The 26,549-nt window shown below is 35.7% G+C and overlaps 1 protein-coding gene across 6 annotated transcripts; it reads right to left on the bottom strand.

Moving 5' to 3' along the window:
• Window positions 1-7,896: 7,896 nt before the first annotated feature.
• RAD9 (cell cycle checkpoint control protein family) lies at window positions 7,897-20,867 on the bottom strand. Of its 6 annotated transcripts, none has more exons than XR_016084656.1 (11): window positions 20,518-20,866; window positions 19,856-19,975; window positions 19,666-19,774; window positions 17,850-18,101; window positions 17,644-17,759; window positions 17,322-17,386; window positions 16,657-16,913; window positions 16,426-16,576; window positions 10,796-10,839; window positions 10,460-10,706; window positions 7,897-8,357 (listed from the first exon to the last, which is right to left on the bottom strand). XR_016084656.1 is itself a non-coding variant. In XM_010261329.3 (10 exons), exons 1-10 carry the CDS (start codon window positions 20,620-20,622, stop codon window positions 10,582-10,584), a joined length of 1,344 nt encoding a protein of 447 aa, XP_010259631.1. In that variant the 5' UTR covers window positions 20,623-20,867; the 3' UTR covers window positions 10,356-10,581. The 6 variants fall into 6 exon arrangements, 2 of the variants coding, with proteins under 2 accessions (XP_010259631.1, XP_010259632.1); XR_016084657.1 differs by having other exon boundaries at window positions 16,657-16,907; window positions 20,518-20,859; XR_016084658.1 differs by having other exon boundaries at window positions 19,856-20,140; window positions 20,518-20,661.
• Between the last annotated feature and the right edge of the window lie 5,682 nt (window positions 20,868-26,549).

The raw sequence follows: 26,549 nt of genomic DNA, 5'->3' as shown, positions 1-26,549 counted from the left end.
AGAAATCGGGATTTTTTTTTTTTTTTTGATCGAGCCCAGACTAATCCTTAGGTAGTTCGAATTTGGCCAAAGCCTAACCCAATTATTTGGCCAGCTAGAATGAGAAATTGAGAATCTCATTCCCTCTTGGGGAGGTCAGAACCGCCATTCCCTCAGATGGGGAATATCATTATGCCAGGAACAGGATTTAGAATCTCATTCCACCCAACCAACCAATCAGTTGGAATCGATATGGACCATTTCAATTCCGATTCTAAGCCCTTATTCTTACGAACCAAGACTCTTAATGTTTTTTAATGTCTCCATAGACTTTGTATCCAAGGTTCAAAGTATTGAAAACGCCAAGTGTATCGAAAAAGCAATTTTAAGAAACATATCGGGATACGCCTTGGATATACATGCGTATCGGAGAAAAACTAAGATATACATAGATACGTTTGAAAACACTATAAATACTTTAATAAATCATAAAAATATATCAATAAAACTAAATATAAGACCTCAATGAAGTGTATATACATTAAATTAATATATTTTAATGATTTTATAAAGAAATATATTGTAGTTAATTATAATTTCATTAAAAAACCTATGCTTAACTACAACTTATAAATTATAATTCTTAAGTTTTAATGTTTTATGGGATGGCAAAAACCCAACTCTCCTATCCAAAAATTATAAAAAATAAATAAACATTATATAATATATTCAAAAAATAGTTATTAAAGAAGAAATTTCAATTTCTTTGTGGATATGTCATCCATAGAATTATAATATATTCAACCATTGTGATCAAATGATAAAATATAATTAATTAATTAATTAATTTTTTAATTCTAAAAATATAAAATAAAAAAAATAATTATTATTAAATAAGAATTTTCAATTGGTCTGTGGATATGATAGATCATCCATAGAATTATAATATATTCAATTATTGTGATCAAATGATAAAATATAATTAATTATTATTCTAAAATATAAAAAATAAAATAATATTAAAGAAGAAATTTCAATTGCTCTATGGATATGATAGATAAATCCATAGATTTAAAACATATATAGTCTTTATAGGTAGAGAAAAATTACGTTTTCAAATTTTTTATTAATTTATATTTTCCCCAAATATCTTCATGAAATTTCCATAAATTTATTAATAACACAAAAAAATTATGATTTTGAATGTAAGAAATGTAGATCAATATAAATTTAAACATTCAAGAAAAAAGAAATCACAATATATTATAAAAAATTGAAAAAACTTACCTATTTTTGCCATATTTTTTTTAAATTTGAAAAATTTTCAAAAAAATAACAATTCACACTTGTTTCTTGCAAATCTAGCACTCTAGGAATGAGGTTTGGAGTTTTAGAGTCATTTGAGGGTGAAAGAAGGCTTATTTCAGGGAAAAGAAGCTTGTTTTTCCCCTTTATTTTTTTTAGTTCTTTGGTATATCTTTTTCGTCGATACGCTACTGGTACGCCCCGATACACCCTCAATACGCCCCAATACTGTCCAATACGAGTCCAACATGCATGAAAAAAAGACGAGACATCCGATTTCTGTACATATCCTGTATCTATTTTTCAAAGATACGATACAATACGTCCCGTATCGAATGTATCGTGTCAAAATTTTAAACCTTGTTTGTATCAACTAAAAACAAGACGTCTACACATCCCAATCACAAACAAACGTGTCAATGATCTATACTATTACCAAATTACCACCAATTGACATTTTTTTTGTGATTGGAATTATATAGCATATTGTACACATCTTGTTTTCAGCAGATACGGAGTTGTATATACGCATATCCTAATTTTCCATTTTGTCCATATATTTCCAAAATAATACAAAATAAAGGTTTACACTCTATATTTGTATTTGTATTCCTTCCAAACTGAGCCTAAAAGGCAATAGTCCAGACTATACTATTACCAAATTACCACCAATTGACATTTTTTTTGTGATTGGAATTATATAGCATATTGTACACATCTTGTTTTCAGCAGATACGGAGTTGTATATACGCATATCCTAATTTTCCATTTTGTCCATATATTTCCAAAATAATACAAAATAAAGGTTTACACTCTATATTTGTATTTGTATTCCTTCCAAACTGAGCCTAAAAGGCAATAGTCCAGACTCATCTCATAAATATCTTTGCAATGCTCTTTGTGAAACAAATACTTAGAACTTTAGTTTTATTAAATTAAGGGCTTGTTTGGTTTGCAGAAATAGGGGTCTAGAATCTAAATGGGAATGGCTCATTTTCAATTCCAACTGTTTGATTGGATGGAATTGGGATACCATTCCCACCCATGGTGAAGTAGTATTCACCCATTTGAGAGAGTGGTCATTCTCTCGCCCTTTCTTGGGAATGAAATATCATTTCAGCTGATTCCAATTCTCATTCCGACTCTTGTTACAAATAGACTATGGTAATAGATCATTCTAATTCCGATTTCAACTATAAACCAAATGGACCCTTAAATATATTTGTTTAATATTATTATTATTTTTATAAAATCAGTTTGTATGGCTTTATAATATACGTGGACTTATAAACTAGTGCTTTTTATGTATACTTGATTATTCAATTTTTGTGCATCTAGTTATATGTTGAAATTTATCTTTATATTTAAATAGTTGAATGCATGCACATACTTTTTTTAATTTACTTTTTGTTTTCAAAATTTTGAGAATTATCTTCAGCTTCAGGCACTACATCTTCAGCAATTTTCCTTTTTTATTACTCACTACAAATTTACATGGATGTCATCGTCCTGTTGGGGAGTGATAAGATAACCCTGGATGTTTTAGAAAAAAATAAAATAAAACATGGCAGAGTGGGAACCCCATTTCTTTTTTGGGACAGGTACCAAATAAATCATAAAATAGTTATATGATTGCCACGTGGAAAGATGGCCAAAACCATAGTAATATCGGCAGTAGACCTACCATATCCAAAGTGCTGTCAGTATAGAAAGTGAGGGAAAAGAAACAAACTAGTCATGGGTGATTGGACCGGACAAAAGGGTCTAGAACAGTGGGACCCACTAAATAACAAGTCCAAAACCGAAAGTCCTTGTACCCTTCAATTTGTCCTTGTGATGACAAATTAGTATTTGAATTGTGATACCATCGTGATCATCATACGTGGTCCTTGGTCCAAACACAGCTTGCAAATGCAGTGTTTCTTAATTCAGACGACGTCCCCATACTTTGGGGGGTTGTTCACACGTTTGATATGACTGAATTGAATCACTTGTTGCTTTGTTGTTTCATGTTTGTGAGGTAATACAACATGCAGTAAATAATCAATCCAAATTCAGGGTCCATTATCAGAGAGTTGGATTTAAAATCTCTTAGAATTAAAATTGGAATCGGAATCATATATTTCCTCGTTTGTTTGGTTCAGACAAGAATTGAAATCAGATTCTATAAGATACGTATGACTCACAAGATGAATTGATGTGGATAAAGAAAAGTAGGATTTAAGGGGGTTTTTAAATCCTTTTTTTTTTTTGGCGGATTAGAATGAAATAGTCATTCTCAAGAGAATAGGCTGAAATGACCATTCCCTCAAATGGGAAAATTTCATTCCAGGAAAATGGGAATCAGAATCTCATTAAGTCCAATTAAGGCCATGTTTGGTTCAAATCTCATTCTTTCTCATTTTTATTCAAGATGAAATTCTAAAATGGAAAAGAATTGGTAAAAATAGGTAGAATGAGAAAATATTGTTATGAACCAGACATTTTTTTTCCTAAAAATGAATTCTTTTCAGACTAACAAGTGTCCTTTGTTGCTCATTTTTATTCTTAAAAAAAAAAAGTCGTTGATCACAAATTGGCCAGCCTAGGTCTCTAATAGTCAATGTTTACCAATTGGTATAGATGTTTTGTAAAAGTACTTTCATAAAAGTGATTTTATAAAAGTATTTTTGTAAAAGTGCTTTCATAAAAGTGCTTTTGTAAAAGTACTTCCACAAAAGAACTTCTGTAAAAGTGTTTTTATAAAAGTACTTTCATAAAAGTGCTTTCCTAAAAGTGCTTTCATAAAAGTAATTTTGTAAAAGTGCTTTGTTAAAGTACTTCCACAAAAGAACTTCCATAAAAGTGATTTTATAAAAGTGCTTTTGTAAAAGTACTTCCATAAAAGTGCTTTCATAAAAGTACTTCCGTAAAAATACTTCCATGAAAGTACTTTTGTAAAAGTACTTCTATAAAAGTATTTTTATAAAAGTACTTTCGTAAAAGTTCCTTCGTAAAAATGCTTTTATAAAAGTGCTTTCATAAAAGTGATTTAGTAATGTATTTTTATAAAAGTGATTCCACAAAAGTGCTTTTGTAAAACTAATTCCGTAAAAGTGCTTTTGTAAAAATACTTCCGTAAAAAATGCTTTTATAAAAGTACTTTCATAAAAGTGTTTTCATAAAAATACTTTCGTAAAGTATTTTCATAAAAGTGCTTTCGTAAAACTACTTTCGTAAAAGTGCTTTCATAAAAGTACTTTTGTAAAAGTATTTTCGCAAAAGTAAACATCTATGACAACAGTTTTATAGGTAGAGTTTCCTCAAAGAATGAAATGAGCAAGATGGGGCATGGTTATTTTTCATGCTGTAGGTTAGTCAATTTTTGTGCCATGGGGCTGATTTTTCATTCTAAAAAGAATGTGGCCCTTGGCAAAAATTTTGTAACCAAGCACTCTAATGTAATTCATTCTTGCCCGTTTTTGCTTAGAATGAACAAGAATCAAGAGAATGAGGCCCACACTAGTGAATGGATTCTTTCTCATTCTTACCCAAGATGAAATTCTAAAATGGAAAAGAATTGGTAAAAATAAGCAGAATGAGAAAATACTACTATGAACCAAACACTTTTTTTTCATAAAAATGAATTCTTTTCAGACTAGCACATGTCTTATGTTGCTCATTTTCATTCTTCAAAAAAAAAAAAAAAAATCGTGTCGGTACTTACAAACTGCTAACCTATGTCTCCAATAGTCAATGTTTATCAATTGACATAGATGTTTTGTAAAAGTACTTTCATAAAAGTGATTTAGTAATATACTTTTATAAAAGTACTTTCGTAAAAGTGCTTTTGTAAAAGTGCTTTCATAAAAGTACTTTCATAAAAATAGTTCCATTAAAGTGCTTTCGTAAAAGTGATTTCATGTAAAACTACTACAAAAGTACTTTTGTAAAAGTGCTTTCACAAAGGTAAACATCTATGGCAATAGTTGTATAGGTAGAGTTTCCTCAAAGAATGAAATGAGCAAGATGGGACATTATTATTTTTAATACTGCAGATTAGTCACTTTTTATGCTATGGGACTGATTTTTCGTTCTAAAAAGAATGTGACCCTGGAAAGAATTTTGTAACCAAACACTAAGTTATTCATTCTTGTCTATTCATATTTAAAATGAAAAAGAATTAAGAGAATGATGCCCAAAGCAATAAACTAAACATGGCTTAAATGGCTGGAATCAGAATGGACATTTGGATTCCAATTCTAGGCCTTTATTCCCAGGCTAATTCATTATAAAAGCAAAAAAGTAATAAATCATTCAGTTATTGGTTTTTTTCTATCAAACGCCAAACGACACTCGGAGGCCTGGACGGTTAATTGAAAGGAAGAAGAAATAAAATCAGAGGGCCACGTATGTATGTATGTATGGGAAAGAGAGAGAAAGGACCAAAAAGACGAAGAAGAGAAGAGGGAATATAAGAAAGAAAAGGAAGGGCGTTATCGGGGCGTTTAATGAAGGAGAGGAGCCAACGTGACGTGACCTGCACGCAGCCATTGATTGGGGCCCAGCGCGGATTGCTAGGTCGGTGTTTGCGCGTCCCGACTTTTAACCTCCATCGATCCAGTTGTCCCCCCCCCCCTTTTATCTTTAATCCATTTAAACCCTAATAATTAATTAGAAAATTCGAATATAACATTTTACAGAAAGTTTGCAAGTTGCAGCCACGTTTCCCAATCAACTGGATGCAATGTTTTAAAGATCGACACGAATGCCAAATCATTCTTGCCTTCGGGTTCCGAGTCACCGGTTCGACCGATTAAGCCGAACGGTACAGACCATATATCAGCATTCAGCACATATATGTACTAAATATATACATATAATAAATAATGTACAAATTAATTTTAGATATTTTATATTTAATTTATGTTTTTAATTTTTATTTATAAAAAATATTTAAAATTATAATTTGAGGCCAAAAAAATGTTTTTTCATAAAAATAGCGAGGCAAGACATATAGGCGCCTTGGTATGCATAGATCTTGAGAAATTACCTAAAATAAAAAAAAAAAAACTCAATCAGATATTGGAATGCAAAGTTATGACCTCCAAAAAATTTTTGTGTATCAAATGTGCAACCCGCAACTCGATACCATCTAACAGGTCTTGACTGAATCAGACCCAAAATCCTAACTGAATGACGGCTCGAACGATTCAACCAACTTCAACTGCGGGTTAAAAACATTGGCTGAATTTATCCAACAAAAACAAGAAAGAGAAACATCAATTGTTGGATGGGCCCAAAATTTGATACTTAACACAACCGAATCCCGAACACATCTTACATCTTTTTTTAATGTATGGCAATTATTCGGGCCCCGAATGGGGCGGTTTAATGGTATTAATATATTATAATTACCTTATGTTTAATATTTATTTCTGAAATACTCGAGTATATACGGTGACCTAGGGTTTTCACAATCCTATTTTGCCAAAATTCCCAAAACTCTTCTTTGATATTTACATTTAAATGGTAGAATTTTATGTATTTTTATATGGTTCTTCTCCTTGGAAAAAACATTGAAGATTCTGGATGAGGGTTGAATTCCTGCTCCGCCAGGGTGCCCTGCCCCATACCCACCCAGTGTCTATATTTGATGGGTCATGAGACTCGTATGTGTGTATGCGCATGCGTGTTGTATAAGAATTAAGGATTTTACCTTTGTTTTTTTATTGAGAAAACACTTGGATCAGACCAGATAAGGACCGGACCGGAAAAACCAGGAACTGGCCGGTTCCATTTTTCCCAAAAATCGGATTTCTTCCCAAAATCGTTGATTTTGGTCAGCGAACTGTTGAACCAGGCAGTTAACCTTTGAACGGTTTTGACCGTTTTTTATTTTTTTGTCAGAACAGTCCGAGCGTTCGATTCGAATGATCGGACCATTCGACCCAGTAACCAGATCCCTGACCAGCTCAGTCACCGGGTTGGTTTTAAAAACCATGAGGTGCACTATGCTGTATAACCCGGACCTAATAATACCAACCGCATCAAGACTATTTTTCTTGTGTTTTGCCAATAAAATAGGCCATAGAAAAAGTAAGTCAATTACACTGAGAATTAGGTCGCGAAGAAGAATTAAATAAAACTCAAAACAAAATTAAACCAGAATTTGTATTCTCCCATGCATTTGTACTAGTATAGATAAATTTGCACTACAGCCAAACAAACATAGCCTAAACAATAATTGTTTACCATGAAAGTTGCAGGAAAAGGATAGAATTTAAATATGGAGAAAAGAACGATAGCAGAATAGTATGACCAAATGAATAAATAACCGTACAAAATATACTATTTGGCTTTGGGGGAAAAGTGTAAAACAAACTTCGGAGAACATTTTTGATTGACTATGACTACGAGGAGAATACATTATTACACTGATAACAAATATATATATATTTATATTATAAAGCGGTTAGGTCCCACGTCAGCAACCCTCTCCTCTTATTCCTCCTGCTCTCCTCTCTCTTTAAACCTCTCAACCCCGCCTGATCGAGGAGGCCGGGTACTTGGAGGGGATGGAGAAAATTGCCATTCCTACCCCAAGGTTGTGTAGTTCCATAAAACAATAAGTTTTAGTCCAATTCCATGCATCGCATAGGGGCCCACTAATATATATATTGAGAATCAAATATCCCTATTTCTACCAAAATAAAAAAAAAATGCTATCAAAATCAAATTACAGGGAAATTTGTTTGTATTAGAAATCAGGACACAACTAATCGCCTCTAGTTGTTTTTTGGTATAAAGTAATTAGACAGGAACCCATACGGCCATACCCTTTCCTTTGGGATATATAGATGGAAAGACCACTTACAGGCAATAGAACATATATCGTTGCTTCAACATTTCATCATCTGATTTCACAAATTCCATAATAAACGGAACACACTAATACCTGGACGATGAGTCAATTTTGCCTCTTCAATATTCACTATTGGGGGCTAGCAGGACTCTGAAAGCTGAAACTAACAGACAAGAATTGGAATATACAATAACTCGGCCGCTAGTATCTTCTAACAGATCTGCTATACCTGAAACATCACATCAATTGATTGAATACATGGACAACTCATCGGGGTATTAGATGTCTGTCACATAGATGATGCCTACATAAATCTTTGCTGGATAAATCACACAGGAAGACAATCAACAGACACCTGCTTTTTAAGGTGGTGAGATCACTTTGACAACAAAATCAAGACTATCAAAACAGAACGTCGTCAAGTGAGAGTTAACATCTGGCTCTCTATTGAATGGTAGTCTGCTTTGAATGGCCACATACTGCATATTAGAGCCAAAGTCATTGACAAGAATCAGTTAGAAATGACATCTCTGTAACTGGCAGCTCCCCTCATGGCCTGCAGCCTGCTGTGAGCTAAGCCTTTGGGGCTTGACCAGGGGGTGGACATGAATTGAGCTATTCAAGCTCGGTTAGTGAAAAGCTCAATTCTGTTCGGTCTAAACCAAGCTTCGAGCCATATAATTTTTATTTTTTGTATGTATAATTAATAAGTTTTTATATGTATATTTTTTATTTTTATAGGAAGTTTGGCTCATAGTCAAGCTCAAACTTACATGCTGTTGAGTCAAGCTGAATTTGAGCTCAAGTCCCTAGCTCAAACCCCCATAGTTTTTTGGCGAACCAAGCTCAAAAAGCCAGATATCCGACTCGACTCAGCTTGAATCCACCCCTAGACTTGACTGGCAAAACACTTATCTTCTCTTTGAAGTGCTAGGAGCCATAATGCTAAAGAAGGTAGCTGTTCTTTCAATTCTTCAAGCCTGTACTGGCAAAGCCAAGTCTCTAACTTGGGAGAGCTTTGCTGTTTTCTGAATTGAATTAGTGTTTCTTCCTGATTCTTAAAAGTTAACACACCGTAATGATAGTCTATAAATAATCTTCTCCAGTTAATCACTACAAAGGTAGAACATATAGCTCAAACATCTCATCCTCCTCCCTTTGGGACAAAATCTTCCTGTACTAGGTGCTACTCCATCTCTGAATTCACTACTACATGGTTTGGGAATTTTTAATCATTCTGAATTGCTTCCACAAAGTTAGGAGCCTAGTTCCAACTTTAAGTGGCACTCTGTCTCTAACTATTTATCTATTATGGAAATGTTTATCCATGCTTTTAAGTATATATCTCCAATGTAGCATAGACTTGTATCTTTCATCAGATAACCAATAAAGAATTTTTTGATGAATTAACCAATAAAGAATTACATAGAGGTGGAAAGAATGCCAATACAAATAATTTGTGATCCATGGTAAGTACCAACATTTATGCAAGCAATTCACAAACTATTAATAATTCGTAATATAAGTAATAAAGGCTCTTGATCCCCTCCCAGTATGCACCCCAATGCTCTGGTTACTTAGAAACCTACCCCATCCAATGAGCTTCATTGATGCAACACATTAGAGGAAACCCCTACAATAGAGAATTGCTCAAGGGGACATAATTCTCACTTCATATGAAAAGCCAAAATGATTACACAAGAACCATTACCTGTTTATCTAAACCACAGGGCCTGATACATCCCACTATAGAGAGGCCCTCTTTACTCCTTCCCTTGCTAGAATAAGCAACCACAGTGGCTGATCTAGGATCCTATCTATGAGTTACGACATTCTAAATGTTTATAGTTATGGATATCGCCCTTGCATCAATTAAATCACTAAATCCTCTGCCAATCCAGAGCTGATAATTGTGTAACATGTTCATGGATCAATCTGCTGCTTTTTTATGCATAGTGTTATTTCTTCCAGAAGCATAATTGAAGATGCTCTAGTTTTTCTTCTCTTTCTTAACATTCTAAAACTTGTAGGATTATTCTCAATCTCTGATTGTCCCACATCAAACCTCAATCTGATATCCTTCAAAATGCTCAAAAGAAATCTAATCAACCAAATGCAATTCTCAAAAGAAATCTCTCCAATCAAAGAGATGTACTCAAATTGTATATTTTATCTTGGAGGCAAACAATCCAAGCCATTCAAAAACCGCTATAGTCATGGCATATTTTCAAAGTGATAAATGCACTGTAAACCATGAAATATTGTTGAGGAAAATATCCTTAGTTGAATGATGAAAAGTGTGCAAAGAACATAGTTGATGAGAGCACTTACAATAGAGAATATGCCATAAGGAGAGAAACCATTGCTTATGAGAGATGAAAGAGAATTGGCAACTTCTCTGCACCATTCTAAAATATCTGAAACATGTAGACCCATAGAAAGTGTTGTCATTCCTAGTATGGTGGTGTTGACTGAACAAACACTTCCCCTTCATCCTCTTCTTCATCATCATCACCTGCAGCTACCCAATTACTAGGGTGATGCTGTGACCATTTGTTATCATTCATCTCAAGCCTTTCTGAAAGAGGGAAACAGAAGAAGTTACTAGAAGGAATCAATACATTCATAAGATTTTACAAATGAAAAGCAACAAAAGAAAGAAGTTACTTTGATGTTCTTCCACATTATCCATCTCCATTGGATCCCGGATTCTATATTTAATCAAGGAAACACATGCCATTCTAAAAGGCATCAGTCCTATATTTAAAGCACCAACAAATAAAACAAGCTATATAATGAAATGTGCACAAACTATATATGCATGCAACTATGCTTATATAAGCACTAGTAAGTGTGAATGAGCTTTGCACGTGGCAATTTTTGATGATGATGATGACAATAAATAATATGTTTCTAAAATTTTTCTATGATTTTTTTATATTTTTGTCTATAAAAATTATTCTTATTTGTCGCACTTATTTTTGTTTAATATGATGAATATATATTAGAGATGTGCCCAAACATTTTCTACATTTTTTGTATTTTTTATACTTCTGTGTGTTTTTGTCTTTTTTAATTTTTATTATTATTTAATTGTGACATCAAGGGTTAACACATTTGACCCAAAAGGTTGAATTGTTGACTCACCACCAAAGAGGAAAACAACTCCATTTTTGGGTTGGATTTAAATTTGTATTTTATTTCTATCATCAATAAAAACAATAATTCCTCGTCACACTTATTTTTCTTTAATATGGTTGATTAATATAAGATTCAATGAAAGTATGGGAGTTAACACCCTAAATATAAGACTTAATGAGAGGGAATTGAATGATGAAAAATGTAGTAGTTCAAATTACACTTTGTGCCGACCAAATTAAAAAATAAGGGTATTCCGATCAATGATAGGATTCAATGAATGTTAATAGGAATTAATAATACCTTAAATATAAGACTTAATGAGAGGGATTTGAATAAGAAAAGTGGTTGTTCAAGTTACATTTCTGTCCTTGCAATTAGAGGGACCAAATTCAAAATTTGGGGTATTTTAGTCAAACAAAAGTTCCACACTCACATTCACACTTTTAATAGTAGTATAGATATAGATATGTAACCATCTTCCATACCATCTCTCACCCTCCCAACCTCCTGTGAGAATTGCTCCCACTCATTAAACCACTACAACAGAAACCTTAACAAGGACATATTGAACTTTGTAGTAAATTATAGATTCAAGAGTGGAGTATACACATTGATTTGGAAAATGAGCTACCATAAGATCGGCCTTAAATTTCCTCTCTTTTTGTCTTTTGGGTGGGAGGCTAATCTCTGAGAAACTTTTTGTTCTGATTGGTTGCATGTCTATTCTATGATTGCACAACTAATCCAGATGGTTGAACCAATTCAACTTTAATGGCCTATAGGCAAGATATAGATCACCTGCAATGATCTATATGGTTTTTGCTGAGAATCCTTAGGTTGATGATGATTTTGTGAGCATGATCAACTAGCCAATCAGTAGAAAAATGTTCTGCACTAATATTCTAACACAAGAAAGATATAGAATTGTAACAGATAGAGGTATATAAACATTATCATACCAGCTCAATGAAGCGTCAGCAAAATTTATGGGATCAACTACATGAATCCTGTTTCACCATTCCACTCTATTAAATTGTTAAATAGTGAGGCATTGATGTAGGACCAGCTTAATTCTAGTCCTTAGAGAATGTTGAATGGTCTTCTTTGATTAGAAATTTATGGCTGTTGATGGTTGTAATGGATTCTTAAAGGAACAAGAAAGAAAATAGGAATAGAAAAAAGAGAGAAAATACCTGAAATCACTCATAAGGTTCCTAGAATCACTCTAGGGTATTGGAAGTAACATAAGCTGAAGAAAACTCAATAAGATTCATTGCTCTTTATGTAAAACGCCCATACATGTTTATAGACTCTAAACTCATAATAATCCTAGGAATCAAACTGTTAGACTAATAATAGTCCCAGGACTCAAACCGTTAGACTCAATAATCCTAGTAGGACTCAAATTAAGCTGTCATATCCTATTTCAATTCAAAGAAGACTTAATAACTCTAATCCTACTTATGCAATGACTGAAATTTTAAACATAAACAAACTATAAATAGACAATCAAACCCAATTGTTGGACCCTGCAGAAAAATATAAAATGGAAAAATTATCCCCAGCGTCCAAAAATACAGAAATACATAAATTTTCACAAAATTCCAATTTGACTCTTCATCTCCCGCATCAGCCATCAATTCATTTCTCAGTAGCATTACTCTTCTCAGTCCTTTAACTTTCAAGGCAACACTTCTCTTACTAGTGCGCTAGGCGTTCTATGCACATCCCCAAGACCATCCCAGCCTACTAAATGTTCTGGTTTTCCTGATTATATCACATGAGACAATTGGTGCTTCAGTGAGGAAGAATTTGGAGATTTCCAGACATCATCTTTTTGGAAGTTTAAGATGTAGAGAGGGCTTGTATCCCTGGTAGGAAGTCCAACCCAATATATCATGTTATTAAGCCATCTCATTCCTACAATGCAGGAACTTAGAGAAGGTAAACCAACTGTTCCTTTTGAACATGAACAGTTGATCTAGGATGGAATCAGTAGAAAGAATGGAGATTTTTCTGAAGTCCAATTGGCATTGGGGATTGAGAGAATGGAGCAATCCACATGGAGAAGATTCTTGAAGGCTGAAGCAAAAAATTTGCTCTTCGAGAAAACCAGAATGCAAGGTAAAATATCATTGAAGATGAGGGAGATGAAGAAAGCCATGGTAATACTGGTAGGGGCTGATGTAGTTGAATGGTTTCGAGGTTGTTTGGATGGTGCACTTACTGCCAACAGAAATGTAGAATGGAGAAGCTCGAAGGAAGGGGATAAGAGGAGGTACACAGCAGAGAAAAGAAGTAATACTAAAGGCAGGTTTCTGGCTGCATTGGAAGTGTTCGGTGAAAGCAAGAAACATTAGTTTTCTTGCCTGAAGGAAAAAAAAAAAAGGTGTAATATGGAGGGAGATTAGAAGCATCTTGCAGGAGTTTCTGAAAGTGCAGAAGGAAGAGAAGTTTCCAGAGATTTCTCCAGAAGAAGTAGAAAGATTTACTTCTAAGAAAGAAATGGGGGTCAACTTGGTAGTGAATGGCCTAGGTATCAGGAAGCTAACCTGCGGAATAGAGAAAGATGAATGGGAAAACAAATTAGTAGCTGTTGTGAACAAGAAACCAGAGGATTGGAGGAGAATAGCAGAAGACCTAATCAAAGTATTGAGACTGAAGGGTCCTGTCTTAATTATTCCTTTTGAAGATTGCAAAGCTTTGATAAACTTGCTTGAGGATGAAGTGGAAGTAAGTGCATTGAACTTCCAGTTAGCAGAAGAAACAGTCACAGTTATGAAATGGTCCCCTAGCTCAAACTCAAAGGACTTAAAGTTGATGGATGGAATTACGGTCAGAATTGTTGGACTGCCTTTCCACCTAGGGAAGAAAGAGGCGTTTGAATCCATTGCTTCGTTGTGTAAGGCCCGACTTGATGGTGTTAGTAGGAATCTGCTGAATTAAAATATATATATATATGAAAGAAAGTAGTTTCTTAAAGAGAGAAGGAAGAGAGAAGGAGAAGAGAAGTTGAAAGAAAAGAGAGCAATAATCTGGCCGCCCTCTTCACTTATTATTTATACTAAAATAATAGAACAGTACAAAGACAACTATGCCCTTATAGGGCGGCAAAACATAAAACAATATATATAACACTCAAAAAACATAATAAAATTTGGACTCATATAACTACTTTGGTCCCCACCTCCTATCTAACAACTAACATAAAACGTCTACTCAGAAAAACATCATAAAACTAATTAATCTTCAACACTCCCCCTCAAGTTGGAAGTAAATGTCACACATTCCCAACTTGCGTAGATCATGTTCAAGCTTGTTCCTTGCCACCCCTTTAGTGAGAACATCAGCCAGCCACAACTCTAAAGAGACGTAAGACAAGCAAACTTCTCCGGTTGTTACCCTTTCTCTTATAAAGTGTCTATCAACTTCAATGTGTTTTGTCCTATCATGCTGAATTGGATTGTGGGCAATATTGATTGCAGCCTGATTGTCACAGTATAACATCATAGGTTACTCTGCTTTCACCCCAATCTCACTCAAAAGAGATCTAACCCAAAGAAGTTCTGAGACACCATGAACCATGGATCTATACTCAGCCTCTGCACTTGACCTTGCCGTAACCGCTTGCTTCTTAATCTTCCAAGAGATCAAATTTCCACCTACAAAGGTACACACTCCTGATGTAGACCTCCTGTCATCTAAGCATCCTGCCTAGTCTGCATCTATATAGGATTCTAGCTTCAAATTCTCATGATTTGAGAAAAGAATGCCTCTGCCAGGGTGCTTTTTTAGATATGCAAGTATGTACTGACTCACAACACTAACAGTGTTGTGTTGTGAAAAGAATGCCTCTCAATAGCTTCCCAGTGTTGAACCCGAGATGCATGCATGTACTGACTCACAACACTGACAGCATAAGAAATATCTAATCGTGTCATACACAAATATAGCAGTCGGCCCACCATTCTTTGATATCTCCCCACATCTTTTACCAATTCACCATCCACACCATTAATTCTGTGATTTGGATCAATAGGAGTGTCTGCTGGTTTGGTCCCCAGCTTCCCAGTCTTTCGCAGTAGGTCAAGTACATACTTTCTCTGTGAAATGAAGATCTCATGCTTGGATCTTGCAACTTCAATCCCTAAGAAGTATTTGAGCTCACCAAGATCTTTGATCTCAAATTCTTGCTGCAATAATTTTTTGAGATCATCAATCCCTAAGAAGTATATGAGGGCTGCAGTTTGTTGGATTGTTTGGGAGGAGAGAAACTCACGGATCTTCTCAGAAAAGGAGAGAAGCTTGGAAGTAATATTGGAGATCATCTATATTAGGGTGATACATTGGCTGAAAACTTTGGCATTGTTTGCAATATTCTCAGTAGATGAGATGCTAAAAAACTGGAAGGAGATTGCAAAATTAGCTTCAGCTAAGAAGGCATCAAACTCTTGTTGGATTCCTCTACCTCATGGCTTTATTAAACTGAATTTTGATGGCAGCAATATGGGTAATCCAGGCAATCCAGAATAGGGGGAGCTTTAAGAGATGAACATGAGAATCTATTAGCTATGTTTTCTAGACCAATAGGGGAAGGAGATTCCTTGAGGGTTGAGATACTTGCAACTCTTGAAGGGGTACAAAGAGTCAAGGAGATGCAATTTAGTAAGCTGATCATAGAAGGAAACTGAAGTTGTGGTGAACTGGTTAAAAGAGGAAAACTCTAGGATATGGAATTACAACAATGAAAAGAGAAATTTTAAGTGGCTGACTAAGGATATTGAAATTCAGTACAAATGGGTAAAGAGAAGTGCAAACTCACTGGCAGATGGTCTAGCTAGGCAAGGGGTGAACAGAAACTCTATATTTTGGGTCGTATTGTAATTGTATTTTGGTGTTCAATGATTGTTCTAGGGAGCTAAGACTGTTTAGCCCCCTTGCTTTGTAATTTTCTTAATCTTAATTAATACATTTCACAGTTATTGATAAAAAAAAAAAACTTGCAACAGAAGATTGATTATCAATTCACCCCATTAAAGATCAAATCCTAATTTCATTAAAATAATCAAAGTAAAGAATGATTTGAGAGGGCTTTATTTGCAAGATATGAATATATGGATCAGGACCATCAGTTCTATTTCCCAATGTCAGGATACGGATCAGGACCATCAGTTCTGTTTCCCAATGCAGATCCATTCCTTGGATTGTTTATCGTATTAATTCCTTCTGTAGCACGGTGTCCATTTATATTTGGAACCCTTTCCATTTGACCCTGTCTTTTGTCAACACCACCACCACCACTTTTGCCTGCAGTTGTTATAAATCAAGCTAGTTGAAGAGCCATGTCTCAATATTAGAAGTCAAAGTTGAGTGATTGAGAAACTTACCTGAAAGTTCAGACCAAATTCTGGTGTGATCTGATGGATGCTCGGAAACAGCCACTCGTGACCTTGCTTGTGGTGCTTGGGACCCTGTTACCTGATCAGCTTGACCATGTGATGCAGTGGCTGCTGGTGGATGTTCAAACGGGTTTCCTTCATGAAGCTGTGATACAAGCATGGTAGCAAGGACTAGTGTTGCCTCAAAGTCTGAATTAGACCCATCGTCTAGACCAAATTTTGGGATCATTAGAATAGGCCTGTTCCTCCAAAATCAGTTTGTTCAGAATCAAAATCATAATCCAATCATACAATAAAATTGCATACCAAAGAAAAATAAAAAGGAAAACAGAAAGTAAAGTTATCAAATCAACGATATACTAAATATTAGTTTCCCTTTCATCAATCCAACCAGTACTCATGCAATATTGAAAGTAAAGTCACAAATGCACAGTTAAAATTTGTGATTATGGTGTTCCAGCCTATGGCAAGATAGGCCAACCAATTAGACAATCTTCGTATCCAGTGCATGCATTAGTTAGAAAGCCACTTATCAACAACAATTACTAAAACTGACAGACTGTCACAAACATATTAATCCCCCACCTTAACCAAAAATGATGATGATGGTTATGATGATAAATGAAGTTAACTACATATTACAAATATCTTACTCGCCAGCTTTCTCAAAAAACAATTGAATGTCAACTTCACAACCCTCACAGAAGGAAAGGAATGCCTGCAATTTGGATGGAAACAAAACATCAATCCCTCACGTAAATCAAAATGGAACTATTTGGATGTTGGTGGATGAGTTGGATTAGAAAAGCATTACAAAGTAAGATAAATGTTAATGATATGGTTGTGATTTGCTACAACCAAACAAATGTTAATCATGACCAATGAGTTGCAAAACATCTTCCCTGTACAAATGATTTATCACCTATGTCTAAGTTAAACAGAAATAATTAGGTTGGAGAACATGGTTTACTATGCCTTCAATTCTTTCACCCCAAATGTCACATCCACGGGATCTCCAGTGTGTACATACTGCAAGAATTCTTCACTGGGGTCTATCCATAGCTGAGTGTGTAAGGCTGTATCGTTGTCGTCTGCAGTTAAATTACAAAAGAAGCATAAGGATCCACAGAAGATAAACTGCAGAAATGAGAATACAGAAAAACCACAGAACTTAAACTAACCTTTTGTTGGATCTATATAACTTCTAAGTTCAACAGCTTTTCCTCCTATTTCACTTGCAGCATCAGGAGGTAAACAAGCAGGATCGGTTGCAATCACTGTGATCTCTTGAAGAGAAGATTGAAAATTAGCTAGCAGTCTGTTGAAATCACGAGGCCTAACTACAAAATTACTTGGAAACCGTCTCCTATCCAGAGAAAGATGTTGTATGTCAGGCTCGACATTACAATTGATCCAGTATGCTTTCCTCATGCCTGCACCATGTTTCACAAAGAGTACATTTCAGTAAACAATCTAAGTGGTTTATAGCTAATATTAACTAGACAATGATATTAGGATAAGAGTTAGGGCACACAGCTTTGTTATGACACAACAAGTATATCAAAAAACCTATTTGGTTTTATGCCAAGGAGATCAACCATAGAAGTCATCTTTTATAGAGACAATTAATAGAAAAGTTAAGAAAGAAGAAGAGATATATTCATGTGGTATTTAGTGATCTAAATAATATATGATAGAGTTCTTATAAAGATAATATGGTGGGTTTTAAAAAAATAAAACAGTATTAGATAGGTATATGGACCTAATCAAGGACATGTATGAGGGTGCAACAATCAGTGTTAGAACGCCTTTGGGAGAGATGTTATAGTTTCCAATCATGATAGGACTTCACCAAATCTCAGCACCTAGCCCCTATTTGTTTGCATTATTAATGGATGAATTGACCAAACATATTTAAGAGGAGGTCCCATGATGTGTATTGCTTGCATTAATTGACGAAACCAGAAAGGCATTAAATGCAAAATCAGAACTGTGGAAATCCTACTGAACACCGTCTCGACCCATTGCATTTTTTGCACAAAGTGACAGTTCTCAAACTCAAACCTAATAGCCCCTAAATGCCTTTGAAACAAGATGCATTAAAATAATAGGAGCAAAAATTGGGCTGCAATTAGGACTGGAGACCAAAAGATATCTAAACATGACCTCTTGCACTACCTTGATTAGATAATCCACAGCAAGGGAGAGATTTAGGAGAGTGTTGTTGCATCTAGAGTCCTGTGTGATAGCAGAATATCACTTGTGTTGAAAGGAAAATTTTATAAAACAGCTATAATGATGCGGCAATATTGTATGGAGCGAAGTGAAGGGCTGTCAAAAAACAATGTGTCCAAAAAAGACTGTTGCAAAATGTTAATGTTGAGATAGATGAGCCAAAAAAAATATAGGACCAAAAATGAACTTATTTTAATGAACCTAAGAATGGCTCCAATAGGTGATAAATAAGGAAAAGTATACTAAAATGGTTTAGTCTAAAACAAACAAGACCATCTCTAGCACCAGTAGGAAGATGTTATCTGTTGCAAGAGTAAGGGTCCAGGGGCTATCCAAAAAAGGGTATGAATTGAAGAAGTGATAAATGATCAGGGCCTGTAATTTAACAATGGATACAGCATTGAACAAAGCGGAATAGCAGAATAAGATTCATGTAGCTGACATGTAGTTCAGACAGGGCTTAGTTGAGTTAGGACGGACAACTTCCCTCTCCAAAAAAGAACAAACACATACTAGGATAAACATATCATGCAATAAGGTACTCTCCTCTCCAAATTCAAATTCATAGATTGAAGTTAGGGTGGTGTCACCCTGGTGTTCTGCTACCACCCTATAAAACATGGACACACTAGTGGTCATACCAAAATGCAAATCACCCTGGAGTTTCAATGCCCAACCAGATGCTCACACCTAGGAAATATCCTGCCCCTAGATAATCAAGATTATGCGAAAAAAAGAAGAATAAGGAAAGAAGTTTAGTACCACTGTAGCATTCTAAAGTCCACTGCACTTTTGATGCGTCAGGGTTGGGCATATTGATGCAGAGACGATCAACACTTGTAATGGGTGTCCTGAGAATAGAACAAACAGCCTAAACTCACCTAATCAGTGCAACTGGCTTACCGTATTGCCCCAGATAATTTTATCAAGCATATTATAGAATGATGTATACCTTCAAAAGCATACTGCATTGCACTTGAGCAGCAGAAATTTTATAGACATCAAAGAAGTCGGGTTTCAATGTAATTGACTGGTAGGCTGACCTGGAGGAATTGATAGTGTGGAAAGACAGCTGCAAGAGAAAAGGAAATGCACTAACGATTAATAGAAGTAAAATCCTGCCTTCTCAAATTATTTATAAATACCCTCCTTCTCTATCGCTTTATATCAGCCTGAACAGCAACCAGCAGGAAGTAAACATGAGTGAGAGATACGAATTTCAGTCGCCTTTGGGGGTCTAAACCAAATTGTCAACGCGTGTGTGTTAGAGAAGAGGGCACAAAAACAAAAATCCAAGCCCAAAACCCTAGAAGGGTGAATGGACAACTTAATCATCATTTAATGCTAATTATCAAAAAAAATCATCATTTAATGCTTAGATTTTGAAAAGAATTAGAACAAACTTTGCTTACACTTACCTAATATAATGGTGGGTTAGAGGAGGAAAAGGAGAATGATTTAACCCATTATCGATGTCATAATTGATTGCTTTGATTGAAATTCAACTAAAGAAAGCACTCCCCTTGGTGATTAACGTTGATTCCACGCGGTTAATGAAACTTGAATCGTTACATAGAAGAATATTGCAGATAAGAGCAGGACATGAGAAGGTACCTGAGAAGGAGAAGCTTGTAGTGCAAGCTCGTGACCCACCCGCGCGAGGCAGGTGACAGACCGCGTAAAAGATTTAAGAACGTTACCACTAAGGCTCAGCTCCATTTTTTTCTTGCTACTACACTTCTCACACTGCTTCTGCTTTCTTCTGTCCTGGTTCGAGGTCGGAAATTTACAACAGACTCACAGAGGGGATGACCTCTGGTTTATGCGCTTTGCGCGGGAAGGATAGCAGATGCGTTACTGCGTTACTGCGTTACTGGCAGTGCCCTCTGGTTTAGAGCTGTCAATGGGTCGAGCCGGACAGGATGTACCAGTCTTGTCTCGAACCGTTCAATAATCGGTAACACACTACAGACCCAGAACCGGAGACCGGATTCAGTCCTCACATAATTCGTCCTCACATCGTGCTCAGAAGAGGTCAACACTCCGGATTAAAAAAAAAAAAAAGAAAAAAAAAAAAAGCTCCGGATTCTCGTAACCGTTCCATTTAGGTCTAGTGCTTTTGTAAGTACCTGGGTAAGTGCATTAATATTTACCTGCATAAATTTATTTACCCATGTTATTTTGATTTTCAGATTTTTATATAAATAATAAAATAACATTTTTACCTACAAAATGCAATTATTAAAATGAATAAAATAATTCTATCATATTTTATAAAAATTTCTCCCAATTTGAAAAGATGCTTATCCACCAGGGGAAGATAGATAAGTTTTACCCTGAAAAGTTATCCATTGACCAATTTAACGAAGGAGGCCTTAAGAAATTGTTTAAAACTCAATTTTTCTTAAATTCACTGTAACTTTTCAAAATGTCTTATTTTTTAAAACACCATTAATGTTTATTTTGACAGAAATTGTCCACAAATACAATTTTTATGACCAAATTACCCCTAAATAGCGAATTAGGGAAAAAGGGTCATTTATGGTTTGGATTTATTCTCCCGATATTATCCTTCTCTCATTTTGTTAATCACCCCTGTATGCCTCTCTCGCTCCAATCTTCCAGCCGCTGCACCATCTCTCTCTGTTTCTCTTGCTCAATCCCTGCATCCCTGAAAGCTCCGCCTCGTGGCCGAGATGTACGCGAAGCTGCGGATCGAATCCTGTCTGTCGCGACCAAAGGACAAACTCGATGGGGCAGCGTCATCCTCACCAGCCGGCTCAAGTTAAAATTCAAGAAGAATAAACCCAGTGTGGCGATCACCGAAAAACCGTCAGTCAAACAAGTTGGGAACAAGCATTCTCCACTTAAAAGAGAAGCGGTTACCAGAGCGTTGCAATGAAGAGTGCGCGTCCATGGCCGATTAGTTCCCGAGTCGTGCACTTGGAAACCGGACTTGTCCTCAAGTCGTGCACTTGGAAACCGTTTCACTAACTCAGACCAAGTTTCCCAAGTGGAGTCCCATGAAGGGGTACCATGCCAATGCCATTGCACTAGGACTTCAACTACTACCCGATTGCCTTATTGCTTTGTCATGCGGTGCCTCAGAATAGCAATTAGCAAGTGGGTTGGGTTGGAGTGTACCATCTGCTGTCGATTGTGGTTATTAATGTGGGCCTGGGCTGAGCTTGAGTTCCTAAAATCTTCTTGATGAGCTAAGAGACGTGGAAGACGAGATGGAGTTTACAGTCGGTAGAGAGGTCCGGCTGGTAGGCTACTACTCCAATGCGTTTTAAGATTTGGAAAGGCCCTTAGTAATTTATGAGATCTCTGCTCCAATGCTACTCTGCCCGTAAGGCTTTAGGCGCAAGTATACAAGCTCTCCCACATCAAATTGTCGCTCGCTTCGGTGTTGATCGGCTAATATTTTCATGCAATCTCTGCAGTGGTTAAGGGGTGTTCTGTAATGTGGATGAGAAATTGGTGGATGTAAACGGGTCAGGCCGAACGGGCTTGCGCATGGACTTTAGCCCGCAGGCTTGACCTTGGGCCTAAAAGCCCAAGCCCGACTATTTTATTGGTCGGGCTTGGGATTTGTCACAAAAGCCCGGCCCCGCCCAACTTTTATATCCTCTTTAAACCCTAATAGTCCTAAATCGACTACTCACTCATCTCATTCTCACCCTTTCAGCCTCTTAGGTCTCAACTCTCAAGAACTGGCGAACTCAACACCGGCGCCACCAGTGAACTACGGTGGTGAGTTATCTCTCTCTCTCTCTCTCTCTCTCTCTCTCTCTCTCTCTATGTTCCATCTTCTCACTTCTCATTGTTCTCATTCTCACCAGTGAACATCAGCGCCACCAGTGAATTCCAACTAACTCGGGTGAACTCATTATCACCAGTGAACACCGCGCCACCAGTGAACTCAGGCGAACTCACTATGCAATCTTTAATGAAAGTGAAAAAAATCATTGTTAGGTCGGGCTTCGGGCTTTTTAAGAGGGCCAAGCTCGAGCCAAATTGTAGACTCATTGGTTGAGCCTGGCTCGAGCTCGGGCCTGAAAAAATCCTGTTAATGAGGAGTAAAAGCCCGGCCCAACCCTGCCCATGAACAGGTAGGTCTAGTGTGGACTGGTCCACACCACACCCTATGGCAGGGACCAATCTATACCACACCACAATCCACAACTATTATGAATTGTGGACAAATTGTGTGGATTGGACCAGTCCACACCCATAGTGGCATTCTGTAGGCATGGTGTGTGGACTGTCCACACCACACTTTTTAATTCCATGTATCTCATATACATTTATGAATGATCTACACCAACATTTTAAAAAACAACGCGGAAACGGAACCGTTCTGGCCATTGGTTTTTGGGTCAACAGTTTGACCATCCTGTTTGAACGGATGGTCCATTTTGACAAACAAATTTAAAAAAAAAAAAAAAACTGTTGAATTGGTTGCCAAGGTCAACGGGTTACTGACTTTTTCAACAGTTTTTGGCCAAAAACAGGGTTTGGGGTAAAACAAAACCACTTGCCTGGACAATTCCCGAGCTGAACGGTCCAACCGTCCGGATCAACAGCAGTTCGAAAACCTTGATATACATAGTTAATCATAAATATCTAATTTTGCATTTTATATGATAAATGCATCAATGAATTAATATTAACTAATAAATATTAATATTTTTATAAAAACAATAGTAAAATAATGAAAATTTTAAAAAATGTATTTTAAATATTATTTTATTGATAAAACATTAAAATTAAAAAAAAATAAAATAATTAATATTTTATTGACAAAAATATTAAAATATGAAACAGACAATAGGATTTCAGCCTTTCAGGAAAAGTGTGAAGTAGAAGATCAAAAATCAAGTGTGGATGGTCAAAACCCCTTGAATCTTCTGAGTCCATGCTGACCCCTGCTACTGAAATAATGTGTTCCAATACACTCGACTCCACTTGTGGCGAGCTTGCATTCACTCAATTTGGTGAATAACTTATGCATCCACATAGTTTCAAGAGTTAGCTTGAGGTGTGATATATAGTCCATCGTTGAGCTACTATAAACGAGAATATCATAAAAAAACACAAGAACGAATCTTCTCAAATAATCCCTAAATACTTCGTTCATGAGTGCTTTAAAAGTGGAGAGAGCGTTGCTCAATCCGAGGGGCATCACCAAGAATTCATAGTGACCCTCGTGAGTTCGAAATGCCGTATTGTGTTAATCACCTTGCTATAGTGGTATCTAGATCGTAAGTCCAATTTGGTAAATACCCAAGTTTCGTGGAACTCATCAATTAGCTCATCCACTATGGGAATGGGAAAGCGGTCGGGTATAGTTTGCCTTGTTTAAGGCTCTATAGTCAATACATAGACGCCAAGACCCATCCTTCTTCCACACCAGCATAATGGGGAGCTGAAAACGAGCTTGTGCTTGTTCTTATTATTCCTTCTCTTAACATGGTTCTGATCATTTCTTGGATTTCCTTATTGAAATTGAGGGTACTTATAGGGCTTAACATTACATTGACAGGCCCAACTCCATTGACTAGGGTTATTGCATGATCTCTGCTTCGGACAGGTTGTAAGCCCTTGGGTTCACTAAACACATTTATGTAGTGTTTTTTAACCGTGGTTGACCTGGATGGTCGGACTGTTCGGCCTGAAAACCGTTCAGGCAACCAGTTACGTTTTACCCCAAACCTGAAATCTGGTAAAAAACTATTAAAAAAGCTAATAAACCATTGACCCAGGCAGTCAAACTGTTGACCCATCAATTCATTTAACGTTTTTTGACCGTTTTTTTTTATTTTGCTGTCAGAATGGGCCATCTGTTCGAACCGAACGATCAGACCGTCAACCCAAAAACTGGTGATCAAAACAGTTCCATTTTCGAGTCGTTTTTTAAAACGTTGCATTTACGAACTGTTTTAGGAATTCTGTAATCTCAGGAATGCTGAAAAGTCATGATGACTTTTAGACAATTTCTCTTCCATTTATTAATTTATTAATGGACACAGTCTGGTCAGACCCAATTAATCATGATTATAGCTTATACCTATAATTAGGGTTTGGGTTTAAGAGAGTTAAAATAATGTGGATTAATAGACTATAAGTCATGTGTATAACAAAAGTAAAATCAAGTTCGGTTGACTCTAACCCAATCCAAATTAAAGTTAAGTTGGCACAATTCAACCCTAACATTAACCCAATTGTCAACCGATCCGACCAAACTGTCTAAACCTTTTGAAATAAACTCTTGAACAAAGTAAAATAAATTAAATTAAAGTAAACGGGTAAAATAAAAATCTATTGTCTCCATAATGAATCTGATCATCGCTTTATCTCGACATCTTACTCAATTGTATATACTTGGCCTTTGGTTGTATTTAGATTGGTTCAATTAGCTTACATTGAAAGTTGATATATAACTATATATACATGTCTATATGTATAGACATTATAAAGCAGATATTTGCTTTGATTCCATTGCATGTCATAAAAGTGAGATCCAAATAACTATTTTTTGGTATTGAAATGCATGCCTTTATGCCCTCACAAGGCTTTAATTCTATTTTTTTTTTAGTATAATACTCTTTTCAACAACAATCTAATAACTCTTCTCCAAAGGTGATGTAAACCAATAGCGGGACTTAAAACTGCACCTCTTATATGACTACCTGAGTTAGGTATCAATCAAGCTACCACTCAATTGGTAAATCCAAATACTATATATCATATATGGTTAATATTTAATAATTGTCCATATGTATAACAGGTATTCTTACACTTATACGTATTTGTATAATTAAGTTGAGTTTAGATTTAAGTAAAGTTGGGATAAGGTCATATTAGGTATGGGTTATTTAAGGAATATACTAGTAGTCTAATTGGACTAACTCCAAAAACGATAAAGAAAAGCCAAAGTTTTGATCAAGTACAGTTCAAGTTTTGAAGGCTGCGTTTATTTTCAATACAAACATAGAGCCGGTCTATTTATGTACCCCGGTTCGTTTTTGTGAGTATTTGGTTGCCATATAAAAATGTAATGATTAAGATGTCAAAAATGTTTTTTTTTTTTTTTCCTGACATCTTTGTATCGTGAAAATAGCACATTATTGTATCCATTTTTTGTATACAAACTTGCGCTATTCTGATAAATGGTGTGTTTGACCAAAAATTTAAGGTATTTAATGATGGGGCTCACATTGAATAATGCAGAAAAACGGGTTATACTTTAAATTCATGAACCGGAAAAAGAATACTTACAGAGAGTACATATTTACATTTGCATCGCAATAAGAGTATATATTTGTGTTTGCATCACAACCAAACACAACCAAAGATCCAAACCCAGCCTCTCTAAAAAAAATGGACTGGCTCGGTTGGGTCGGGCTCGGATTGAGCCCGCCAAGGTTTGGGAATTAGGGTTTGGAGGAATTTTCATTTAGTTGCAAGATATTTTCATCTTATTGTTTTGTTAAGTGGCTTCTGGTAAGTTTAATGTATCTATTTGTGAATTAATTTAATGGGAATTTCTTGTCCAATGAATTGCTTAATTATTATTTTTTTTCTTTCGGCATATTTAGAAACTTGTGCTGAATCAAACCACGATTTGTATTAGGGTTGTT

This window comes from Nelumbo nucifera, chromosome 3 (genome assembly GCF_055504915.1).
Source record: "Nelumbo nucifera cultivar China Antique chromosome 3, China Antique-T2T, whole genome shotgun sequence".
Lineage (NCBI taxonomy): Eukaryota > Viridiplantae > Streptophyta > Magnoliopsida > Proteales > Nelumbonaceae > Nelumbo > Nelumbo nucifera.
This window is presented reverse-complemented; position numbering and strand designations above follow the sequence as displayed.